Source organism: Malurus melanocephalus, unplaced genomic scaffold, assembly GCF_030028575.1.
Source record: "Malurus melanocephalus ecotype Western Australia unplaced genomic scaffold, MMel_1.1 scaffold_98, whole genome shotgun sequence".
Lineage (NCBI taxonomy): Eukaryota > Metazoa > Chordata > Aves > Passeriformes > Maluridae > Malurus > Malurus melanocephalus.
The window spans coordinates 1,281,997-1,307,228 of record NW_026623330.1 but is presented as its reverse complement, the minus strand read 5'-3'; the positions used below and the strand labels follow the sequence as shown (position 1 = coordinate 1,307,228).

The 25,232-nt window shown below is 41.0% G+C and overlaps 2 protein-coding genes across 4 annotated transcripts; both read right to left on the bottom strand.

Annotated features, from left to right (window-relative positions):
- Window positions 1-847: 847 nt before the first annotated feature.
- ADAP2 (ArfGAP with dual PH domains 2) lies at window positions 848-7,969 on the bottom strand. Of its 3 annotated transcripts, none has more exons than XM_057368831.1 (10): window positions 7,759-7,965; window positions 6,582-6,712; window positions 5,791-5,882; window positions 5,580-5,665; window positions 5,144-5,250; window positions 4,374-4,466; window positions 3,615-3,698; window positions 3,163-3,225; window positions 1,893-1,970; window positions 848-1,222 (listed from the first exon to the last, which is right to left on the bottom strand). In XM_057368831.1, the coding sequence occupies exons 1-10, from the start codon at window positions 7,847-7,849 to the stop codon at window positions 1,013-1,015; spliced, it is 1,035 nt and encodes a 344-aa protein (XP_057224814.1). In that variant the 5' UTR covers window positions 7,850-7,965; the 3' UTR covers window positions 848-1,012. The 3 variants fall into 3 exon arrangements, with proteins under 3 accessions (XP_057224814.1, XP_057224813.1, XP_057224812.1); XM_057368830.1 differs by having other exon boundaries at window positions 4,374-4,520; window positions 7,759-7,964; XM_057368829.1 differs by lacking the exon at window positions 848-1,222 and having other exon boundaries at window positions 1,280-1,970; window positions 4,374-4,520; window positions 7,759-7,969.
- A 2,021-nt stretch (window positions 7,970-9,990) lies between these two features.
- On the bottom strand, window positions 9,991-25,184 carry ATAD5 (ATPase family AAA domain containing 5). Its single transcript, XM_057368828.1, has 23 exons — window positions 24,986-25,184; window positions 22,237-24,002; window positions 21,820-21,907; window positions 20,970-21,134; window positions 20,647-20,785; window positions 20,073-20,154; window positions 19,733-19,914; window positions 19,151-19,308; window positions 18,724-18,877; window positions 18,227-18,508; window positions 17,932-18,028; window positions 17,333-17,415; window positions 17,097-17,242; window positions 16,829-16,979; window positions 16,203-16,373; window positions 15,912-16,027; window positions 15,736-15,829; window positions 15,440-15,504; window positions 14,772-14,952; window positions 13,892-14,082; window positions 12,783-13,612; window positions 11,533-11,697; window positions 9,991-11,333 (listed from the first exon to the last, which is right to left on the bottom strand). Exons 1-23 carry the CDS (start codon window positions 25,055-25,057, stop codon window positions 11,255-11,257), a joined length of 5,457 nt encoding a protein of 1,818 aa, XP_057224811.1. The 5' UTR covers window positions 25,058-25,184; the 3' UTR covers window positions 9,991-11,254.
- Between the last annotated feature and the right edge of the window lie 48 nt (window positions 25,185-25,232).

Sequence of the window (25,232 nt, the reverse complement as noted above, 5' to 3'; positions counted from 1 at the left end):
ACAGAATTGCTCAGCCACCATGTGAGCTAGGATGAATCGGTGTGTGTGGGTAGAGAGGCTGCGACACCCGCAAGTTCATGGGAGCTTATCAACACGTAAAACTGCTGAAGATTGCTCAGGGCGGGATGATGAGCTGGCTGAGAAAGGCAAGATGATGATCCAACTCAAACAATKCTTTTGCACTATTGAGGGGGGGCAGGGAAGAATTAGTGTCACTAATTCCTGCAAGTATTGGCACTTCTCATTTCTGCAAAAGAGAACTATTTTGAGTATCGCAAGACTGGCTGGCAATTGTCAGCCAAAGGTGGAAGCCTCWCCAGAAACTTGGTCTGCGAGACTGACTTCCTCTTGCAAACTATCTGGAAAGAAGAATTCAATGTATGAATGACKCACTGCTTGCTAGAACCAGATTTCAGACTTGGTCTAGAGGCACAGGAGCAGTGCTCTGTGTCAGCTAGTGCAAGTCTCCATCACCTMCTGCACACAGTGGTACCTGAGGAGGAGGCACTTCCCCTCCAACACTGAACACCAGTCCTTATTCTTTGTTTATAAGCAAGTTACTGAAGAAAACACTTTTAAAACTTGTTTCTGCCTTTCAGTGTTCAGTCTAACCAAGCTCATTAAGCTTCATCTGCTTTTAGGTGAGACAGATCAGCAGTTGTTCATCCTGTACTCATGGTGTGTTTGCTGGGTCACTGTGTGGGTTTGGAAAAATTGTTTTGGAAAAAATTCATCTTCACATGTTGGATTTGCCACCTCACATAAAAGCTAAACAATAGAGACTGTTGACAGCRAGGAGCTAGGAGCATCTGTGTGAATCCATTAGAGGAGTGATTCCATTACAGTATCCTCCACAAYTTAAACTTGGCTTGCATTTTTTTTTTTATTGTGCCAGAAATGTAGCACTGTAAGAGACATTCACCCCACACTCTTGAAAASAACCCTGTCCCTGAGTGGCCAGAAGCTGCAGCCTGGTGGAATGGAGCTGCCTGGCTGCTCCTCCCTGTGCACATCACAGYTGGGTGATGACTCCGTTCAAGGCGTCTATCCACTCCTTCTGCCTCTTGTCRTTCTCACACATAAACACAAACTCTCTCATTGGCGTGACCAGAGTGATYGCTGGTTTCCTCTTCTTCACCCACACTCCCTGTGGCAAATCACCTCGTACTTCGTATCCCTCACTTCTCCTTCCGATGTAAACCTGGCCCTGTGCAAATGCGTCCTGCAGAGAAGGAAGCAGAAGACAGCCATTAGCCAGTGCACCATGGAGCTCCAGCAGACACTGCTCTGTCCTTTGTCATGGGACAGGAGCTGGGCATGCACAGAGGGCAACTGATGGCATGGACTGGTGACACCAGCAGCGAACACACAAAGGGGTATTTTGCACTCAGAGGCATTTTGTGAAGGAGGAGGCAGGGCCCATCCTTACACACAAAGGGGTATTTTGCACTCAGAGGCATTTTGTGAAGGAGGAGGCAGGGCCCATCCTTACAGAGCTGGCTGGTGGGTGCTCAGAAGGGGCAGGGAGGGACATTCCCATGGCTAAAGCAGGGCTAGGAAGCAGGATACTGGGCTGTCAAGCCCCTGTTACTGGAATATTGCTCATCTTGGCTAAGCTTACAGACACAGTGGCGCTAGGGCTGGAGGAWCGTGGGCATGAACACTACAGGCAATTACTTTTAAAACACTTGGATCTTCCTCACAGCTACTGTGCAGGCCAGAGTTCCCAACCAGCTCAACTTCAGAGACCTCCATTGGCAAGGGAGATGGGCTCTTGAGGCTGGGCCTCCTCCTGTCTGGCACAGCCACTGCAAAAGCTGGATGAGGACAGACCCTTCCTCCCCATCTGCTTCATGAAGGGGCTCTGGAACAGCAGAGAACACTCCTCTTACCAGTGGATTTTTAAARTACATCAGGTTCCTTTCTTGAGAATCCAAGCAGAACCAGCGTACCTTAAAGGCCTCTTTGTGCTGCAAAGAGATGGTAGAAGTTCTTTAAAGACCAAGTCCCAAAGAGTACTTCACTTTATTCAAATCCCAGGACTGTTTAAATGACTTGGAGCTGGAGTTGTTTCCTTCATCCCTGTAACTGGTGAGTGACTACTGAGTGCAGCCCTCAGTTATCTTCTCCCTGGGCTCAAACTACAGATTTACATTCAGTGACAATCCTTTGCACAGGGAAGTGATCAARTTAACAGGATTAAGAGAGTTGCATGAAATGGAAAGCACTGCAGAGAATGATCCCTGAGCCAGTGGTGATAGTGAGGAGAGTGTGTCATGAATTTCAACAATCTGGCTGGGGGTTGTCCCTAGAATTTCGGGTGTACAATACTAATTTTTTTAAAAGTCCTAATTCCATCAACTACACTTATCTGACCATTCCTGAGTTATTCAGTGCCCCATGATAAACTGAGAAGGCCTTCTCAGTTTAAGCAGAATTTAGGCCTCAGGAGAAAAACACAAAGTCTTTCAGGCTCTGTGCAAGTACCTGCAGAAGAGGTACTGGAGCCATGGCACAAGCTGGGCCAAACCCCAGCATATTCAATATTAGCATTGCACCACTGAACTTCACAATGGGACTTGGCTCACGGTTCACTCAGAGGAGAGCAAGGCAAGAAGGAGCTGTGTTCAAACAAGACCTCAGATCTTTATCTCCTCCTTCAGCRGTGCCCAAAAGCACGCTCTCCTGTTCCAAGAATACTGGCTCAAACACTTCCCACAATGAAGCAAACCAAGCTATTGGCTTCACTGCAGAGAAATTTCCTCAAATGACACTTTGCTGCTTTAAGTAGGTGTGACTTAAGTGCCACTGACTCTAAGTGAAACAGAGAAGTAGGGGGGTGAGCATGTCATGTTCTGCTCTGGCAGGAGCTGCAATTAGCAGATACAGAAATCCATGTGGTGTTGTGTAACAGCACTTTGCATGTCTATTGACAGCTAATCCATCTTGCTCACTCTTTAAGGATTCTTCTTCCTGATCTTAWTTTCCACACAAAATAAAACATGACCCCCAAAGAGTGTGACAGGRTTGAATACAATGTCTTTTATCAGCCCAGGAAGCAGAAAGCCACCRAGCAAATCTTCTACAAGTCAGCATAACTGAACTACCAAATATTCTTTATCTGGAATGATCCTGTTCATGTAATGGCCAGTATGCACTTACTTTTGGTCCTGTTTTCTCCATATATCCTTCTTTGACAAAGTTTCTTGTGATCTTGGGTATGAGCTAGGRGAATACAAATACAAAAAGGTTTGTKTCTGTCCCAAGTGAAACCCAGACAGGCTGTCTCATTCAAGACTGCATTTCTGTTCTGTTTTTGTCAAACTTAAATCACCATCAGTTGTAGCTTTTGGTGTCTTGGGGTTTTTTTTGGTTGCTCAGTAAAGAGAAGTCTGAAGTAAGAAGGAACACAACATTTTTGACAGATTACACTTTGTAAGGATCACATGGAGACTTTCAGGCCTTAAATGGCAACTGAATTCAATGTGGCCTTCTCTTCTGTCCATTCCCTGGACCCAAGTGATGCTTTTTGAGCACTGACTGTGTCAGAAGTAAGGAAATGTTTTCCCATGTTATATTTGCCTAGACTGCTTCAAGCCCTGTTCAGTTCTYACCTCAGGTTCAGGGACACTTGGGAAGGTTGTTCTGAGATAATGGTAACGTGCTGCTCGGATGGCATTGAACCAATCAACAATCTCCTGTGGCAAATAGCAAACACAAAGACAAGATTAACAAGGAGAGTAAGAGCACTGCTTCTCCAAAATGCCTTTCTCCTTCCTTCTGACCTCTCTGCAAAGAGCTGCCTTCTCACCAAGGGGCAGAGAGAGTCAGTAATTTGTCCCAAACACCTGAAAAATACTGACCCTTGAAAATTTAAGAATGCCCCTGCTGGGAGATCTTAGACATTCTCAGCATGGACAATTGCCCAAGTCTGTGTACACAGGCTTTTTCAGTTGATTCAGTCATGGGTTGTTTAAAAACCCCTGTATCTGGAAASACATGAGAACTCTGTCGAAGGAAGAAACAGAAATCTAACAGTATCTGTAGAGATACTTCTTTAAATTATCATTATTGGCTTGGAAATAACATAGAACAGTATACTCTATGTGTGTAAAGAATATAACAATGAAATMGTGTAAAACCATGAGGMAGTTAYCTTACAGAGATTTRYATCCATGCAMCACTTAAAACTATTCAGAGRGTGAGGTTGAATRTATGCCCCAACAGAAAAGGAGGAARATACTACAGTTAGGAGTATCAAATTCTGCAGCTTCCTATATTCTACAAGTCTTAGTGATGCCAAATAAAACCAAATCTTGCAGACACAGTAATTCTTCCAAAATACAGATCCAACATCTTAGCATGATATTTACCTTTCCACTTTCATGATAGACAAAAAGGTTCCTTGTTTGACCATCTGTGATGTATGTGATCTGCAGCCCATGAATGTGTCCTATTTTCTCTACCTGGAACATTGCATTCAGAGTCTCAACGCTGATAACAGTTTTTTGACATTTGGACTGTGAAATGAAAAGCATCACTGTATTAAAGTGCTCTCAGGGAATGTAATGCAGGATAGATCAGCTGTATGAGACCTAGATCTCTACTGAAGAAGAAGCAGACATCCTAAAATATCTGAAACAGCCTTAATTATGTGCAACATAAAACCACTTAGATTCCTTGACAAATGCTGGGTCAAACTACTGGAGAGGGCTGGGTCTGCACTGCAAGGGGTGGGTCTATCTCCAGCCCTGTAGTTAGAGATCAATTAGCTACAGTGTCTCACAGAAAAGAGACAGGTTGAGGATGCTGCTGCASGAGCTGATGGGAGGATATTTTGGTAATGAAAGAGGTGACAGCTGCTAACAGATCTGTTCTTTGTCTTGCTGTTCAACTGCCAGTATCCCTGTCCTTTGTTCACTAAGCAAAAGGAGGCTGAAGGGTTGGGATAAGGGATGAGGAAAAGAGCTAAATCCAAAATTGCCCAATATACCACATATGTTAATGGAGAGTGGACTTCTCTAAGCACAGGCTGGCTGCAAAACTACAGACAAAGCTGCTTATGCTGGGTTTTGCCCACGAAGAGCAGGGTCTAAGGGTGGGTGTTGACCTGCTGGTGGCCAGCTCTGGCTGAGGAACTCACTTTGCTGTAGTATTTCATCACCCCTTCCTTCGCTGACAGGAGAAATTGCCTCTTCTGGAACTGTCTGCGTCCCTTGCCAAGCTTCCAGAGGCATCCTTCACGGCTGCCTGCAGATCAGACCAAARGAGTGTCACAGAAGGGTGGCACAAGAGCAGGACTGTTCAGCTAAGGGTCATGTGGCAGTTTCAAGTCTCTTCTCCCTCTGAGAATTTTCACCTCACATGAAAAATCAGTGGAGAACTAGAGAATTGTAAGATCTGAATACACCTTTGCACTCGGGTAAGTGCCTTTCTTTAGGARTTTCCTCTCAAAACTAGACTCAAAGCAGTGACTGCACAGCCAGCACTCAAATGTGAAAAGCCAATCTTAAAGATGMAAACAGAACCTTGTGCTGTTGGCCTTGAGGCTGAGACCTTCTCCCTGACAATGCCTTTACCTGCAGAACAAGGATCTTGGCAGTCTCGGGTGGCAAGAAATTCCTCACGCTCATATTTAGCTCTAATCCATTGCTGCTTTAAAACCCTGAAAAAAGAAAACACGGATAAAGGAGATCTGCCWCTACTCCAGTTKCACCAGACAGCCAGAGAGATGTGTAAGGGAAGCAAGGAGATGTAAAGATCTGAGCAATGAATTTACCAACAACTTACAAGCAGTCACAGGCCCGGGGGATGTAATAGTAGGGAGGGACCTTTGCCTCATATTTAGCTTTGGCCCAGAGATTCCCGTGATTCTTCATAAACTGAAATAMAAAATTAATTACAGTTAGGTGTGCCACTACAAATCAACACCGTGTCACGAATATAAAATGAGACTTGCATCAGAAGGAGCACTGCACTTTTTGCCGAGTGTCATCATAACTCTCAGTGAGTCTTTACATAAATTTATAAATTCTCTTTGGCATTATAGTTTGCTATTTTTAGGTGGTGCACCTTTTTCAGTATTTACATTTACTAAGTATTTACAGTATTTCTGGACCATGTGTGAAGGAGCACAAAACTGTGGTTGCTGATGAAAAGAATAGAAGAAAATAAGAAAAAATAAGAAGAAAATTTGTTTATGATCTCCCTATTCCTTCACCTCCTCCCAGATATTAACTGTGATTGTATTATTAACACAATTCAACTGAACAATGAGAGATTCAATATTTAAGAAGACTAYGTTGCTTTCTGAACTGAACAGACTACCTGGAAATTTCTATGGGCTTCTAAACCACAGTGAGAAGYTACTGTGTGTATAAAAATACACACCACAGACTGTTAGGAGCATGGTCACCTATCAGTGTAATTTGATTGAGCAGGTCATAAAAACCCCTTAAAACTAGCCATGGAATTAACTTGGCCCTGCGAAGCTCGACTGCTCTGTCCATGGTGGATGGCACAGGAATTATATGGCAGAGGAGGTTATGAAATGTGGAGAGTTACTGCTTTTTCCTCTRTACCTCTATTAAACTGCTCTCCCAGAAGTCAAGCCGAAGGGATTTGACTTTGCTGATTCCAGGAAGATTGCGATGAATTCCAGAGCAATTCAAACAAATGAATATTCCAAGTTTGTAAGAAGCCCACTCTGGATCTAGATAAAAACACAAAGACTCAGAACTAATACACAGGAAAAGGCACAGCCACTGGCAAGGGTGAAAAATCRCATCTGATGCACAGCCCAGGCTTCACACCTAATAAATACACCAAATCCCAACCCRTTTTCATGGTTGTCACTTCACTGCATTCAGGGGAACAATACCTGCTTCCCCCAGTGAACAAGGTGGCTCCTGAATTTGTATATTCTTTTACTTACTACTTGCTTTAAAATTAACGTGTCTGTGCAGGCAGGTGAGTGGTGATGGAAAAGCTCAGCTAATTATTAGTTCTGCATGAAAAGCTGCCACTGCTGAATTAACAATGGAAGGAGGGTGTGGACAGTGCTACTGAGAGTACAGCAGAGTACAGCTACCTACAGCGAGGACTCTGTCCTCTGTCTGTGAAGGTTCCTGCTCTTGCTGCTGCTGCATCCCCTGAAGCAGCTTTGACAGGTGCATCCATATGGGCACCGAGAGCACTGGCAAGACCATTTCCTTGGATTGCGCCACAGTCTACTTCTCYCTTATCACACTAAACAGAAGCTCCTCGTCGCCTTCTGCCCGCTGCTGCTGGCTCCCGGCCGACCCAGCGATCGGGCACAGGCGCCAGCCCGGCGCGGGGWCCCAGCGGCTCCTCCGCGCCTTTCTCTGCCCCAACTCCTGCGCAGARACATCCCCCGAGCTGGAAATCCACCCCACGCACCCTCCTCCTCCTCCTGCAGCCTCATGCCCTGTCCACAAACGACCCCCGGGCAGCTCCTGGTGCTGAGGCCGTTTCCTGCCCCGCTGCGGTTCSCTGGCCCCGCGGGTCTCCCCGAGAGCCGTGTCCCGGAGCCGGCAGCCCCGCGGGTCCCTCCCGCTGCCGCCCTGCGGGACACGGAGCGAGAGGCGCAGCCGGCCCCGCTCGCAGGGATGGAGCGGACACAGCCGCGAACCGGGACGGCACCACAGCCCGAGGGGACGGCCAGCCCCTCGTCACCGCCGCTGCCCGCTCGGAAGCGGCCCGGGGGCCGAGGGGCACTGCCCGGCGGAGCTCCCTTACCTGGCTCCCCGCAGTCGGCGCAGCGATCGTTACCGGTCCCGGCCGCCCTCTGCAGCTCCAGCAGCAGCGCCTTGTTGCGGTCGTGGTCCATGGCCCCGGTGCCCGGCGCGCAGCCCGCGGGASGCTCGGCCCCGCCGGGAAATGAGGAACCGGAGCGGTCCCGGCGCCCGGGGCACCCCGTCCCCTCCCGCGCCCCCGGGCCGGGCGGGCGCCGCGGGGCCGCCGCCTACAGGCGCTTCGGGAGCTGCTCTCCCCCTGCCCGGCCCGGCCCGCGCCCCGCGGACACGCGCCCACCGTCCCCGTCCCGTCCCTGTCCCCGAGAGCCTTCCCGCGACGAGTGGGGACTGCCTGCGCTCAGAGTTCTTTACTAAGGGACCTGTGCCCAGGAGGGCTCGTCCGCGCTCCTCCAGGTTTGTCTCAACCCCACTTCTCCAACAAAAAAAATTTCCAACGTTTGCGGGACAACCGAACAGCAGCTGTGCCTCAGACATCGGCCAAAGCACCGGCACAGGCGGGGCAGGTGAGTCTCCTGCTCTCCCCAGCGCAGCTCTGCCCCGCTGCCAGTGCTCAGCACARCCTCGGAGGGAGCTCAGTGACACCAAGTGGTGCCAGAGTCAACACAGGGACAATGCAGCATTTTAACCCTACTGAAAATGTTCCCGTTCCAGCRTAAAGCAAATGCCAAATAGTCTGTGACCTAATATTCAGTTTATATAAGACAAGAAAAAAGACAAAAAGAAAAACTTGAGGAAAAGAATTTCAAGCAGGTTAATTAATTCAGAAAAAGATAAGAAGGTATTCAAATATTTTTCTGGTTTCATATTAAATTTAATTTGCATTGCTAATTTGCATTACTATGGTGCAGTRTAATACACAATGCTTTTTACTAAGTTTATCTACAATCTTGTAAAAATACTAATTTTCTTGATGATTAAATGCTATTATCAGCTATTAAATACTATTATCAGCTCCAAAGACTGAAACCTTTTTTTCCATCTTCTAGGTACTAAATAGTATTGTAMCTCTTATTTATTTGTAAGTATTGTAAAGTTATGAAATAAACAGCAGCGAAATATCTGAAAAGTTGTTCAACTACCTACGTAAAAATGTCTCTTCAGCACTTACTCTCTGGGAATTGTTGTAAAATGGAAGGTAACCCAGGTAGCCTTCTGGCACCAAAAGCTCTTTTGCTAGCTAAATTTTTGTAGTGTCCTTAAAACTCCTGTAGAAGARAAGGAAGAATTTGTATGATGTTTGCAAATTTATGTATTTATTTACAAAGCCTTGAAATAGTCTTGAAGGGATCCTTCTCTCCTCCCAATTCTACTCCGCAGTAGCACTAACACAGCCTAAGCCTTTGGCTCATTCTTRCAACCATAACTGCTTTTTTCTATATTATCCATGGGATGGTAGAATAATGTCACCCTCATTTTCTGGAAAGAAATATTGGAACAAGGGTAAAAAGAAAGAAAAGCTTTAAACTTGGTTGAGATGTCAGCAAGAATAAGGTTGTTGGTTTTGTTTTACAGTTGCTATACTAATAACTGCTGTTTAAATGGGGGAGAGTCATTGTGGAACTCCAGGGCTGTTTTTACTTCTGGTTTCAAGACACAGAAGTTACCTTGAGGGGCAGTRAAGGACTAATCAGGGCCCAAACTATTGCAGGAAAATATTTTGAATCAAAGGCAGGCAAATTCCACAGTCCTGGAATGGAACTTGTGAAGCATTTCCTTMTAAGCAGAGTTAATCAAAACCAGCCCCAGGTCTCTTTTCCCCAGGCCCATCCCTCCAAATAAACTTGCTTTACTTTTCATACAAAAGATGCTCATACCTGATGTATAAAAATCCAAAGGTGCTAATTTATCAGAATTCAAACAAATCATCACATGCAGATGATCTTTCATTCACAGTAGCTTGAGGTGATTTCATGTGGTAAATGTCTGATGAAGAAGTGAAATACTTGAATTCCACCTTACCTTTAGGACACCACAGGAGATTCTGTAAACAAGTTAAGGCAGTTATTAAAACCAGAGAGCTGACTTCAAAAGAAAGTAAATTGTCTCTCACTACTTTCTAATATGGGTCTTTCAAATAAGCCATGAATTTCCTAAAATACTACTTTATAGGACTTGTTTCTAATTTATGTAGGTCCTCACTGTAATCTAGTTAGACTGACAGTGCCTTTATAAAGCAGTGAACAAATACACTTTTACTTTATCATTAAAAAAATTAAAATGTGTATTTATTTATTTTTACAAAAACGTACAGGAGAAACATAGTTGATACAAAGAATCAATCCATTATGATTTTAACAGCCACCACTTTAAGTTTTGATARTTCTGGACTATGGAAAGAGTACACTATAAAGATGATCTACAGTGCAGAAGCTTGTAATAATTTACTGTTCCATAAATATTTCTTATTTMTGAACATCTTTTAAGACACAAAAAACGTAAGGTGAGAATAGAATGTACTGGCAAATGGCCTTTCTTATTATTAGAGACTCTGAGGTTAGTGGAGCACCACTGCATGGCAGCAGTCTGACTCAGTTTAAGGAACAGGAACAGTCCAACTGCAATATAAAGGTAGAAAAGTACATGATTGAACTAATTTCACTTTTAAAACCCTTTAAAAATAAGTTTCAGAAGTCTTACTTTTCATGCAATAAAAACATTCAGATTGTAGCAAAGTCTCATCAATTTATTGTCGTATAAAAATGGATTCAATCACAAATAATCAGGCTGAAGTCTTGTCAAATACAAAAAGAAGCTTAAAAATAAAACACAATATACAAGACTAGAAGTAGTTAAATATTCCTGAACCCAAAGTAACACTGGGATAATTGTTATTTACAAAATCTTGTCTAAATCTCTTGAGACCATGTTGAGCTACAGTAATAATTTCTCTACCTTTTCAGGAGATTAACATGCAGATCTGACAGCTGTAAATAATGAAAGGAATGTATACAGATATATGTACATTGAGGCATAGTGCTTTGGAAGGACTTTGCTCCCTGTGGATATTGTGAAGAGTTTTAGTCTTTTAGACTTTGGAAGACTTGTATCCTCTCTGTGCCCCCTCCCACCTCGAGTTATTTATCATTTTACTGCAAATTCAGAAAACAATCTATTTGAACAAAACAGTCTCCTCAGAAAAAAGCAACTTTGCTGTGGCAGTTGTGACAGGTGGTTGTCACAAAAGGATTTYTTCCCATGTGATCCCACAAACTGGAGAGAGAGCAAGAAGTCTCCACTGAATACTTTGTGCATTCAAYATTATAAATGCACTTATTGGACAAGCACCAAACAAACCCACATTTCAGCTGTGGAGAGCAGTATAATGACAATAGATATATACATTATTTTAAATATTATAAAAATTTAATATACAAATAGCTCTGAATATACAATAATGTGGTAATTAAAAAAAAATAAAATAACCAAACTATGGTGAGAATACCACCATTAGGCACAAAGTATTTCTGGTGTTGGCAATTTTAAGGGAAGTCCAAAGACAGACGATTTAGCATTTGTCTGGGTATTTCRAGATGAATCCCTTCAAGATAATGCAAGAACCTATTAAAAAAGAAAAAAAAAAGTAAAAATCACTGTTAAGGGAACAAAGTTATTTCCAAATATAAGGCAACAGTTTTATTCATTTGAGAGACAAATGTCCAACTTCCTTTTCTAGAGTTATTTGACAAAGKATTTTATTAAAATCCTTAACTACCTTCTATAATGAAATGTGGCAAGATTTAGGAAAACCCAAACTTACCTTCTTTTAGTTTTCCCTTGTTCTTTAAGCTTCTCAGACCTACAGATACTGCGGAGAATGGGGAGGTATTCGAGGGTGCTGGCTTGCTTATTGCCCAGGTTTAAAGGACTTCTGGAAAACACAGTTTTGATGACAGCCAGCCTCTTCTGTGCTTTTCTGTGAGTGCTAAAACAGAGAATGAAGCTTTATTGTTCCTTATTCAAGAATGCACAGTGATGATTTWATTTCTTTAGGATCAAAGACACTGGTTTAAAACTCCATTAAATTGATGTCCAAATCTACATCCTAATGGATCAAATGTCTGCAAYTTCTGATTGTCTGCTGCTTACACAGCATCACAAAGCTGCATTCAGACAGGAACACGAGGGCCCACAGTTTGTTTGGCCAATGCTCTTCTCTTAATCAGGAGTTTAATTTGGGGAGCTCTTCGATCTGCTTAAGGATGAAAGGTTCAGTACAACACAACCAAAAGCATCTGAGGTCTTCAAAAATCAAAAGCATCATGCAATTGGTATTTGCCAGAGTATCAGAATCAGGTCCAATATGTAACCCATGGTGTGAACCTGGTCCAGGAGAGATGGTCAGATCCATCCCTGCACTGCTCCTCTGGGTACTGACTTACAGGAAAAAGGCTCTAACCTATTGTCCTGTTCAGGCACCTGAATAGGCTTTAACTGCCCATGGTCCCAATTTTACCTTTAATGATTTAATTATGTTAAAAACAATGTCTCAGCAGCAATGTATTCTTTGCTCTTTTACAATCGCTTAAYGGTTATTCTTTGTTAGCAAAAGTTACTATAAAGAATTTACTTTGAGTTTTGTTAGGTCTTCATCAAGCAACACCTATCAACCTCAGTGTGAGCAGGCACTGGATGACAAATTTGCATGCCTAGTACTTGCAGAAATCATTTTAGACCATCTGTCTRTGTTAAAAAGCCATTCTTTAAGGGTTTTGTGATTCTTTTGGGGATGGTGGTGGTGTTTGTACGTTTTTAAAGTAACGAGACTAAGGCCACCATTCCTTAACACTTTCATGTTTAAGCATGAAAAATCACATTTTGCAGATTGCCAAGAAGTTAATTTAGGCTTATAAAAGCACACTGAACAATATATTGCAGTGTTTTGAGGCACACTGATAACAGTCATACTGGTATGAATGKGTATACATCAAATCTGAAAGTCCTACACCCTGTGAAATGCTCTTCTTGACAAATAACTGCATTACACTCCAGAAATATTAACAGTCTTACCTTGAATCAGCTGAATGACTGAAGGATATACAATTCCTGGTGTTTGAGAAAGGCAAAGTAAGTCCCTTCAGCTGATCAGTTTCAGGTATTTTACTGGTACTCAAGAAAGGTTCCAAGTTCTGTGAAATATTAACTGAACTTTTGGTGAAGCTGAGTGCTTCAATTGCTGCCTTTATTTCACTACAGCTCTGRGAACTCCACCAATCAGTATTTTCTATACTGACTTCATCACAAAGACCATTTCTGATTCTGGCATTTGTCCAATGAAATTCTTCATTTTCAGAAAACTCCAGTGGCTCCCTGGTGTTAGTGTTTACACAGCAATCCASGAAAGACATATTTTCCACAAACTCAGTCAGTGAATTCAGACACTGAAAAGCAACTGCAGACCTTTTTTCATTTGCTGAGGTTTTAGTTTTAACTTCTTTTTGTTCTCTTTGCACCAACAATTTTGATTCCTTTTTATTCATTTCAGCACTTGATGTAGGACTATCTGATGGCAAAGTTAGGAATTCGGATGAATAGTTCAGCTCRGTATCAAATAAGTCACTATCATCAAATACCTCAGGCCTTTTCTGAGTCTTTGTCTTTTTAGACCTTTTTCCAGGGCTACTCTTCCCAGAGCAAGAACTCTTAGATCTGTTTTTTGAAGAAACTATAGGAGTCCTTTCAGGTATAGATTTTGAAGCTTCAGATTGGTTTGAAAGAACTTCCACTGGTAAAGGAAGAGTAAGTTCAAGATTACTGTATATAAAATCCACATGCTTCCTCTGGAATTCTGTGAGAAGCTGCATCAATTTATTCCATTCCTCCATGGTTGTGATTTTGTGCTGTAAAATAATAATTGTGGAAGATCAATCAATATATTAAAATACATTTGAAAAATAAGAATGTTATTACAGAAAATCTCACGCTCTTGGCTTTGTGCTTATGTTCTGTTTGCAGAAGACCATCCCAGTTCAGATTGTGCTTAATAACCATGGAATCCTCTAATTTCTACAACAAACCTTTTCAGAGATTTGCTTCTAAGATGATGCTATTCCTGGTGATGGTTACACCCAATTATCTGGCAATCATTCAAAGCACTAACTAGTCAACTACAAAAATACCTTAAGAAATGTAAACAAATCTTCTGAAGGCAACAGGATGTTCTTAAGGCCAAGCAATGTCTCAACACAGCCCGTATCACATTTTGGAAACTCCTGAAGATGTACATCATCAGCTTGGGAAAAATCCACTTTGGAATCATTGCACTTTGCAGAATGWGTGACATTATCTGCTTTCCTTGTCTCTTCTGCTCCTGCACAAAGATAACAGGTTTCACTTGAAAAGGAACAACTGCATTGTGAAATTGATTTTCCACCTCTTTGCTTCAATTCCTGTCACAAAGGAGACTGTAACTGTCACCTCTTGCTGTGCTGCTGGATGAACAGAGCAGTTGAAATACTCCTCCCTATCCTCAGTTCACTGCTGTCAGTGTTACCAACCCRCTCTCCTGCTTTCCAAGTGATCTTTGAAGGAAGCTGTGCCTCATTTGTCTCTCCCTGTCACTCCCTCACACCCCTAAACTCTTCCTGAATCCTTTGGGATCAAGTTCCTACCCTTGCCTTCTTGCCAGCTGCCCCATTTTACCCCTTTTTCAACTCTAGGTGAATTGCCTGCAATTCAGCTATGTGGGTAAGGAACTGCAAGCTCCGAGTCGAAGGAAAATTACTACTGGCTCCCTTCTTTGCCCAGTTTTGCTACTCAGAACATGAAAGGGAGATAATAAGTACCATATTGAAGGGCAATAAAACCCTCAAAATTTAGTTCCTTATGCATAAATGCGAAACTTTGAAGTAGCTAAAAAATCCCAGAAAACCCCACCCAAACATTTAGGAATCTTAAAAGAAGTTATCATTTTTTCATATGTGTGTCTAAGAACAGTTCAATTGAATCAAATTCATGTGCAGAGGGAGAATTTTTTAGGATTAAATTAAATCAACCTACCATGTTGTGCCAAATATTTCTCTTTCAAGCATCCACCTCCACTTCTAACCCAAAACTGTAAGTAGAGAACACTTTGTCTGATATCACAGTTGTTTGTGGTCAGCAGAGCAGCCAGGTCGTTCAYGTCTGTCCGCAGGTTCTCAGCCAGGCACAGAGTTTGGAGATAGCTCACAGAGTTTATCTAAACAAGAGCCAACACAGACCACTGAGCAACTCCTGCCAATCACACTGCAGGAAATCACACATGAGCAAATTCTTCTATTTATGCTTGCAATTCATTTTGACTTTTAATACAGAAGGCTAGTTTATTAAATTAGATTACAGTTAGCTCCTAGACTTTTTAATGAATGAACCAATTCTGGTGCAACCCACCTTCAGATCAAAGCCATTATCTAATTACATTCTAAAACCAAAATTATTTAGGTGATGTTCTTATAGTAATTCTCAGTACCACTAAATTGTTTGGAAAATAAATCTTCTGTGCTAGTAAAATAGCTTCTACATGTAAAGATAAATACATCCTACACATCCTTATATAAACCCCAAGGCCATTTATTTCTGATCAAACAGATGTTACATCAGAAATATATAAACCTAGACCAACATTACTGAAATCAGATGACAATTACTTGCTTAGGATGTACCTGCATTTCCAGACACAGACTTACCAAGGAAGGGGTTTTAAAGTTGATCTCTTCAAAATAGCCATCAAACATTAAGCTGAATGTTGGATCTATAAAGAAATATCAGTGAACTGTCATGACATTTTGTTCAAACCTGGTTATTTTCTTTATCCATTAGAGCAGCCAGTATATTTATTCAACCACTAAAATACTTGCTTTACAGCCGTCATTCGTTTAATTTTGCATTTAGGAGCAGTATTTAACCATCACCACTTAAAGCCTCTTAATAAAAGAGGCTCTGCTGTCTGTAAAGCCTAATTAGTGTCACAAACACTACTCACCATTGGTGGTGAGAATTACAGGTCTCTTTGCAGTTGCCATGAATGTCTTTATTGCACTTAAAAATCCTGCATCATCATCAAATATTATATCCACCTACAGAAAACAAAGTATCAATAACTTGAACAGCAGTTACAAGGTGTGAATGCAGTCACAGTACATTTCAAGTGAATTTTACCTCTTCAAAAAGAATGAGAGATGTTGCACTTTTCCTGTTCARTTCTCCTCCCTCTTCTTTGTTTATTGACTTAATTTGTGCTTCTTTCTTTTCTTCCAATGAACTCTGGGTATTTCCTGCAGATGGACAAACAATTGAGCAGGAAGGAGGAGTGAAACCATTTAATGCTTTCCAGGTACTGGCTTCAAAAACCCCCCATGTATCAAATGCTCACCRAAATCTATTATTTTCTCCACACAGCATAGCATTTTCATCTCCAAAGTTAATTAACTATTAAAAAGGGATACCTACCTTTACCTTTTTCTTCAGATGTTGCTTCTCCATCATTACTTTTACGTTTGGCAGAAATTTTGAAGTAGTTTACAAGTGTTTTAGGGGGCAAGCYTCGTTTTAATCCTGCCCCTTTTGGTGACAGTGGCGGTTTTCTTGGAGAAACAACTTTCTTTGGAGAATACATTTTTTCTGGAAGATATATTGTATATTAAACTTCAGCTGGAGATACAATGTCAAACTGAAATTTCTCAGACAAATTTAAAGTAAAATCCATTTTTTATCTCGGAAATGACAGGTTTACTGTTCTGATTTCTGCTTATTTTCCTTTCCTTGTTATAGGGAAAGCTTTCTGTTCAGCTTTCTACTCAAGGGCCACAGCACTTACTCCATCACTGCAGAAATAATATAATTAAGAGWCAGTATTTTAATAAAGCCATTATTTAATTTGGTCTGTAGTTGTGTTAGCCAACAGAGCTTTTTTTACTATTATGGTCAGATAAGCTGAAATTTACTATCTTTTAATAAACAACTGATGTCTACAGTTTGCTTAGGGAATTCAGTCATTATCAACTTCCTCTCCCTCCATAAAACTCAAGCCATAATTCCAACCAAACAAACACCACAGATATAACCACGAAACTTACTTGGTGACTTGGCAGTGCTACAACTGTTAAAAAAGCAAGGCTTGTGTGCATTAACACCTTTTTTGTCCACTTGATGAGACTGAGTAGCTTCTTTCAGCTGGGACAGTATCTGTCTCCCACTACGCTGGCAAGAGGCATTGACTTCAAATATCTGCAAGAGTATTTAATTTACAAGAAAAAATTGAATTGTAGACATCTTGTATTACAAATGCTTTTGTATCAGTGGTTATAMATATGAAAAATGCACTGAGGAAAGAAATCCACAAACCTTAAACCCAAGCTCCTGAGCACAAGCATACACTGCAGCAGTTTTCCCCACTCCTGGTGGGCCAGTGATCAGAACTGTATTGCAAAGGGTTGTTTCTTCCTCATTATCAGATTTACTATCTTTAAAGTCAAGGCTGCTTAAAGARTCTGTAAAATTATTCAAAAGAAAATAAGCACTTAGTGTTATTTTTTGGCCAACTTTTAACAAAAAAGAAGCCTTATTAATTCTATCAGTACCTTCTTGCTCTTTGTCCTCCTTTTCCCTTTTCTGATTTCGTTTTTCTTCCAAATCAGCTCTTTTTTTCCATTCTTTTAACCAACTATAAGAGGAAAGAACAGAACAAAAAACAAAATTACCAGTGAATTAAATGAACCAAATCAAGGTGGAASAGAACACAAAACTAGGGGACATCAGCCACTTGTTATCCCATGGAAACCTACCAAGTCCTTTCAGATTAAAAAAAAAAGTTCAGGATTTGATTCTTTCATAAAAAAAGGATTCCTTCTTCATTCTTCATTCTCTATTCTGTTAGCTAACTGGTATACAAACAGGTCTTGGTGAACTATTTAATCACTCMTAGTTTACTGCTGTTTTGTCAGATGGATCTTTAAATTCTGTGTAAGAGCCCACACAGAAAATTTAACTGAAGACCCCGTGTATTAGGTGGATTTCAGAGCTACATTCCTGMCAAAAGCAGAGGCAGTGCATCATGCTCAGGATCAGGGATGCTGGTAGGGAAGTACAGACAAGCACTGCTCCCTCAGTACTTGAGCATTTTCAAGTATCATGAGGTTTTGAGTTATTTCAGGAATGGATCCMTGTTCCCACTTCTGACCTGTGCAGCCTTTCAATTTCTTTCTTGTTCCCCACAAGTTCACTGGAATCTTGAGGCTGATATTTTTCTGTCCAGAGCATGTCTTCCTTTTCCACACCTATGGAAAAAATAGAATCCATTTTTAAATAACTCCTTATGAATCAATTTTTTAAATAACTCCTTATGCAAAAGGATTGATCAAGTCTGGCAGAATATCAAGACAGATATGATTTTTGCATCACAGTGGGAAGCAGACAGACATCACACATACAATTCCTCAATGCAAAGATTAAAATAAGACAGGAAATGCAGTTACCTGAAAGTGCACTTGGATCTGACAAACACCCAGTGTCACCTGGCTTCTGGGTCTTGTTTTTTCCCAAATTTGTGGCTTGTCCTGTCTCTGCCTGTTTTTCTTTGGATGTGGGAGGAATAAGGCTCCTGGAAACTCCTGATTTCATTTCAGTCTCTGTACTTTCAAGTTGTTTTCTTCTTTTTGATTTGCGGTCTTCYGTTTCTTTCCTTTTCCTCTTTGTTTCCTTGCAATTTTCAGGATGTTTCTGAATTACATCAAGACTTGCAGTGCCATCTCTGCTTTCTAAGAAAAAGAGATTGCATCCATTTAAAATTTCAGGCTTTGTCCATTCCACTGTACATTTGTTTAAGCCATATTTGAAGAATTTGGTCAAAATAACATAAAATATGAGGAAGCTTCCAACAACATCATCCTTCAGTAAGGTATTTTGAGAAACTCCCAGTAGATTTTTAATATCAGAGAGAGTGAAAATGGTTTTTCCCCTGCAGATTACTAACCTTGTACACGGCTTTCCAAAGCCAATCGTTCTGTTTGCTTTTCCAGGAACTTGAAGTAGTATTTTCTCACTGGAAATTGAGGATTAGAAGACACAATCTCATCTAACAAATCTTTCCTGAATGCATCAGGAAAAGCTGGTCGGTGGCCTGAAAGCTGAAATACACACACASAAAATAACTCAAAAACTTCACACAGAATGCATAATTTAAACTGGTAGTGTCTTGTTAAACTTAGAGATTAACAGAATGTATTAAGAATTGATGCAAACTGTCTAATGCTAAGATGCAAAATGGGTAACTCACAGAAAGGGAAATAAAAAACCCCCAAACCGCCAAATTTCAGGACTGAAACAGATTCAAATAYAGGATTTTTCAAAACCGTAACTCAAAAAAAATATGAAAACAATTTGAATTTTAAAGTACTAACCACAGGTGAAGAACAATTTCTGGTTTGTTTTGAATTCACAGTGGAAAATTCCCCAAGTGAGAGAGTGATTTTTGTGATGTTGGTGACTTCAGTACTCAGTTCCCTCAGCTTAGTTAACAGAGGACATGATGGTGATTGCAATTTCCACATTGGAGAACCTGCAAAACAGCCCCCACCAAAAACAAAACAAGAGTTAACTTCTATTCTAGGGAAAAGAAATGGACTGATCTTCTCTCTTTTGTGAAGTCTTTTGCCTTTGTCAGAAGGAAATGGTTTCTGCCCAAATCAATCCAACACAATCTTTATTCTCCAAATGGAACTTGACCAACTTTTTCGACTAAATATTAAGAATTTTGCATCCTTATYTATGCATGTATAGATTACTTTAGCATCACTTTAATTTGTAAATTTTGTATTCAAAAACATCTCACTGGAAGCTTCTACATTTTGTTTTCCTACTAAGACACAAAACAATAGTAAACTCCAACCTATTCCAGTCCTAAGCTGTTCAAGTTTTTTCTTTTCTGCACAAATTTCTCAGAAATTATTACGCACATTTTAAAAAAAAAAACAAAAGCTTACAGTCATCCTTCTGCTGTACATGGACAACAGTCTTAAAACAGGAACTTGCAAGAGAGTATGCTTCCATTGCTGCTGCTCTCTTTGCAATCTGCCTTTTCAGTGACTCTGGCAATCCACTCATCAGGAATTCACGTTTTGCTCTGAACTGATCATCATCTTGAGAATTTTCAGATGCATCTTGGCTTTAATGAAAATAGAAATTAAAAGAAAAAAATAGTATGAAACTCCTGAACATTATTAGCACATTTCAATAACTGTATTTAAATTTCTAAAATGAGAGTGTTAAAGTAGCCTTGAACCCTATTTTGATTTTAAAGCAACTTCAATCTTAACAACTGACCTGCTTTCATCGAAGATCACAATTGGTTCACCTGCAGAGTTTTGAGCATTTTTGTCTCGGCAGGAAGAAGATCCCAGTTTCCCTTTAAAAAGGYAAAAAACCCATTATTAGATTAGCACTGATTCTACAAGATTCTAATCTTGCTTGTATGCACTACCTGTATATTCTATTTAACATGGGAATATAGCAAATATTATTCCCAGTAACAAAGGGAATCTCCTTCTCTTAAGGGAAAGCTCAGTGTTTCCACAAAAATCATTATAGTTTTATTTCTACTGATTTCCTCAGTATAGATGTTATTTTCTAACATTATGAAAAAAAAGAAGAGGCAATAAATCATGGTATACTATTAGCAGTTTTTCAAACAAACAGTTTTCCCTGAATGAAGAAAAATCAAAACAACACATGTAAATACCTCTCCACTATTAATTCATATAAAAARGGAAAGTATATATTGGAATATTACACAAGAAAAATCAGAAGATGAATATACTRCAATGGCAGCTTTATAAAATAAATTACAATAGGTAATAATATAAAATGTTTCTGTAATAAAAAATTAAAACCCAATTACCATTGGAGCTCTTTGCAACCTTTAAGTTTTTAGACTTCTTCCCCAAAACATCATTTAAGCTCCGAAGTTTCTTTTCCTTCACATTCTGCTCTGTAGTAGTAACACTATCCATACTTATATCTAAAATTATTACCGATTCCTGGAGGGAAAACAAATGAAATAAGAAAGGAAACACAACTTTTTATCCTTTTTTACAAAACAYTGCAGGTGTCTACCTAAGCTTGCAAACATTTCTTGTAAAGAATCCAGTAAGAATCATTTGCATTGCTTAAATCAATCACAAATATACAGAAATATCCCTCCCCCAAAAAGTACAGCCTTACATCACTTTCTTGTAATTTTTTCTTCTCAGCAAGAGCTTGCTGTCGAGACGAGCGCCTCACAGGAGCTGCTGAGTCTTCGTTCACTTTTGATCTGTTATGCTGTATAGCYTTTGCTTTTTCAATCAGCTGCTTTGCTTTGGAAATGTTTTTAGAAGTGGAGTTTATCTGTTAACAAAGAACAAAAGAACCAAAATAGCAATTAACAGCACTATCTTCACTAAATACTTTGCACATAGTTCTTCACTTTCATAAGAGTATGTAATTGTTGCAAAATTTCATTGGTATCAAGAAGAAAATGAAATAATTCAAATGAGAAGCAAACCAAGATGATATCAGCAGTATTCAAAAGGGAGTGAGAGCCCTGCAAGGGGACCCTCAGTTTGCCATGGAACAAATGAAATATGGGCAGTGACATCCTTARGCATCAGCTGTTCTGCTGTGCCCAAACACTATCACAAATCACTGGATCATTTAGGTTGGGAAAAGACCTCTGAGATCATSAAGTTCAACCTCTGACCAATTATCATCGTGCCAACTAAACCACAGCACTAAGCACCACTTCCAGTCGTTTCTATATCCCACCCTGAGAACCTGCAGCACAGGAGCATGCTATTTTACAGGATTTTTCTCTTGTGAAAGGTGGATTTTTACTAATAAAACATTTTTTAAGATCTAATGTACAAGAAACAATCTCAAATTCTATCATAAATCAGAGTATATTTTTTTTACACTTAGCAGCTGAGAACCATCATACTGCATTACATTCGATTATTAAAAAATACTGAATAGACCACAATTACACACATATAGGAAATGACAAAATACTGACATCAATTGTGACATGAATTACCTTTGTATTTTTGGAGCGAGACTCTTCATTTTTCATTGCTTCAGCTTTATTTGATTTGGTAGCTGCATTGATACGTGTAAACCTCATTCTAATTAAGGAAAAAAAGTATTAGGAAATTATTACTGTTTAATAAAGGGAAATGTTACTCTCAATCTCATTTCAAAAGCTTTCAAAAATACAATGCTGTAAATGGAAGCAACCCAACTGGTGGTTGGGTTGATTTTTAGTTGCTTGGTTGGGTTTTTTTGCTAYCTTTAGTGCAAAGACATTTATAGTCAGCTTTAGCTCTCTATTTTACCCACCATGATCAGTATCCATGCAACTTTGGTATAGAATCCACTTATAATTATGACTTATTTTCAAAATACTTGCATATAATTAAAGGCAAAAAGGCAGAACACATTTTAAAATGTTTACCTTATAGGGCTGTTTCCATCAAAGGGCATGGTAATCACCTCAGCTCTGTACATGTTGCTTTTGTTGCAGGATTGTCTGCGTGCTTTTGGGGTGGAAGTCTCTAATGGGCAGCCTCTTAATTCATCTGCAGAACAGGCACTTCTAGCCCTTTGCTTTTTAGGTGTAGTATTTGTTGATGTTTGGGTTTTCTGCTGCCTTAAACTCCTCCTTAACTCACTTSCTTTTGGACTTGATGTAATGATTACATCTAAGGTGTTTTCCACAGTAAGAACATTAGCACCTGAATCCTCTTCTCCATTRCAATTACTAGTGTTTGAGACATCAGTTTCCTTAGTTTCCTTCCTTCTCCCATTTCCTTKTTTCTGAACCTTCCTAGATCTTCTGGGTTTAGTTCTATTGCTTTTAGGTCTAGAATGTRTGTATTTGTCCTCATGATCTTCTGGTATCCCACTTTCTAACCCTTTATTTGAAGGAATGACATCTTCAGATGCTTCTTTTTCTTTTGAAGACTTCGCAGGAGCTTGCTTTTGTTTTCCCAATGCCTTTTTAACTCCACTTTTTGTTCCATCTGGTGTTGGTTGTCTAAACGCTTTCATAAACTGATGCTTTTCYTCCACAGTACATTTTGGCTTCAGAGAATCTGATCCTGTAGTCTCTAGTACAGCCAGCTCCAATTCTTCTTCCTCAATAACTACATTGGATTTTCTTTTCTGAGTCACCTGTTCAGTCTGCTCACTGTCCAAGAGGGGTGGGCTGCGTTCTCCTTTCCCTACACGTCCTTTCTGCTTCAAAAAAATGGAAGCTATTTTYCTAGAGCCTTTTTGTCCCTTATGTAATGGAGGTGATTTGGGGGGAATGGAATGAACTTGTGCAAGGACAGTCACTGTTCTGAGTGGCAGTTGTTGAGTCTCCTCACACCTTTCTGGGTCACTAATACTATCATTTTTGTCCACTTCATTTGCTGCAGAAGTGTCCATTGCTGGCTTTGTGTCTTCTTCAACATTATTTTCTCCTTGACTTCTCAAGAAGTCCTCAAATGACACTGTTATTATACAATTATTTACCTGGGATGTCCCATCATCTGTATGAGCCTCAAAACTGGAATCACCAATAGCAGCATCACACTCAGCTACTGTATTTGTCTTCTCTTCAGTTTCCTTTATACACGTTTCATTCATCTGGTTTTCAGATGAAAAACTTTCAGATGAATCCACCTTTACTTTGTGCTTCCTTTTCCTTGATTTTCTTATCCTACTTTTTGATTCATTTGTTTCACAATCAAAGTTCTTTGCATTTTTTTTGGAGGGGACAACATTTGAGAAGTTTTCTCTTTGCACATTATCTTCTGCTAATTCTCTTGCATGTTTTTGGTCCACCAGAGTACAAGTAGCAGTGAAGTCATTACTGTCTTGTTGCAATCCTGTAGTTACTCTGCTGTCATCACTACTAATTTCTATTTCACRGTCATTCTCAGATTCTTTCATTTCTTTTAGCTTATTATTTAAATTAACTTTCTTCCCTTTTCTCTTCCTCTTTAAAGATGGMTTGAAAGATGATTTACAGTCTTTGTCATCAGCATCCAACAGTGTTTTACTTTCTCCAGTTCCAACTGGGAGTGCAGCATTCTCAGATGTCTTTTTAAAATAATCCAAKATATTGTTGGATTTTGGTGATGAYARTGCTTTATCCACCGGTTTTGMTAATGGTGAAAAATACCTTGTGATTGTTTTTACAGACGCATCTTCCTCTCGCCGCTTCTTGCATGGCTGTAAAAACAATGTGAATCTTAGTTTTTCAAAGTTTAAGACAACTTATATAGTGCTTTCTCAGAAGACAAAAATTCATGTTAATGTGCTCAGACTGTGTATGCATCAACCTTATCTCCTTGTTTTCAAAAGCCATCTAAACTTGAAATAAAGATTCTGCTGTTACAAAAAATAAAGATCCTGTTCTAAAACCTTGAGACGGTTAAAACTGAAAGAGACCATAAGGTCTTTGGAAGAACTCTGCAGAGATTTCACAATACTGGAAGTGTGAAAGTCTAGGTCAATTTATTTATTTGATCGACCTTCAAATGTTCCCCAGAACGTCTGTGAACGTTTAAAAGGGAATTCCAACATCACTTAAAAAAGTCAGATCCTACCACAAACATCTGACTTATCTTTAGTAGACACTGTACCTTTCAAAATACTTAAAGAAAACGAACACAAGAGAATTCTTATCTCGTATAATGATTCAAACCATAAAAGAACATCTACAAGTTCAAGACAGACTTTGGCTCACGAAGATTTTTATAACTCCTGCTTTATTAGGAACTGAATTCTTCTGAAATCACCCCCTCTGAAGCAGAAAGTGCCTTTTCTCAAAGTCCCTCGAATGCGTSTGATGACAGCCCGGCCCGCGGGGCCGCGCCGAGCGCCAGCAGCGCCCGGGAGCGCGGGCCGGGCGCGGGCGGCTCCTCACAGCTCCCCCGGTTACACCGGACGGGCCGTGCCAGGGGCGAACGGCAGCGGGGCGAACGCCGAAAGGCGCGATCGCCAAAGGGGCAAACACCGAAGGGGCGAACGCCGAAAGGCGCGATCGCCAAAGGGGCGAACACCGAAGGGGAGAACGCCGAAAGGCGCGATCGCCAAAGGGGCGAACACCGAAGGGGAGAACGCCGAAAGGCGCGATCGCCGAAGGGGCGCCCCTCACCAGCCGCACCCCCTCTCTCCGCCCTCATAGCGCGACCCCCGGCTCGCGTCCCCACCTGAACGTCGCCGTCGTTCTCGGGGAGCAGCGGGGAGGCGGCCGCCGCGGCCACGGCGACCCTGCCCACCATGCCCCGGCGGCTGCGGGCGCGGAGCCCTCCCGGATGGCTCGGGGCGGGGGGAGCGCGGTGCCCTCCCCGGGCGGTGCCCTCAGGGGCGGGGGGCGCGCGCCGCCGCCATGGCCCCGATGGCGCTGCCTGACGGGCGCGCGCGCCGGGCGGGCGGTAAAAGCGCGCGCGGGACCAG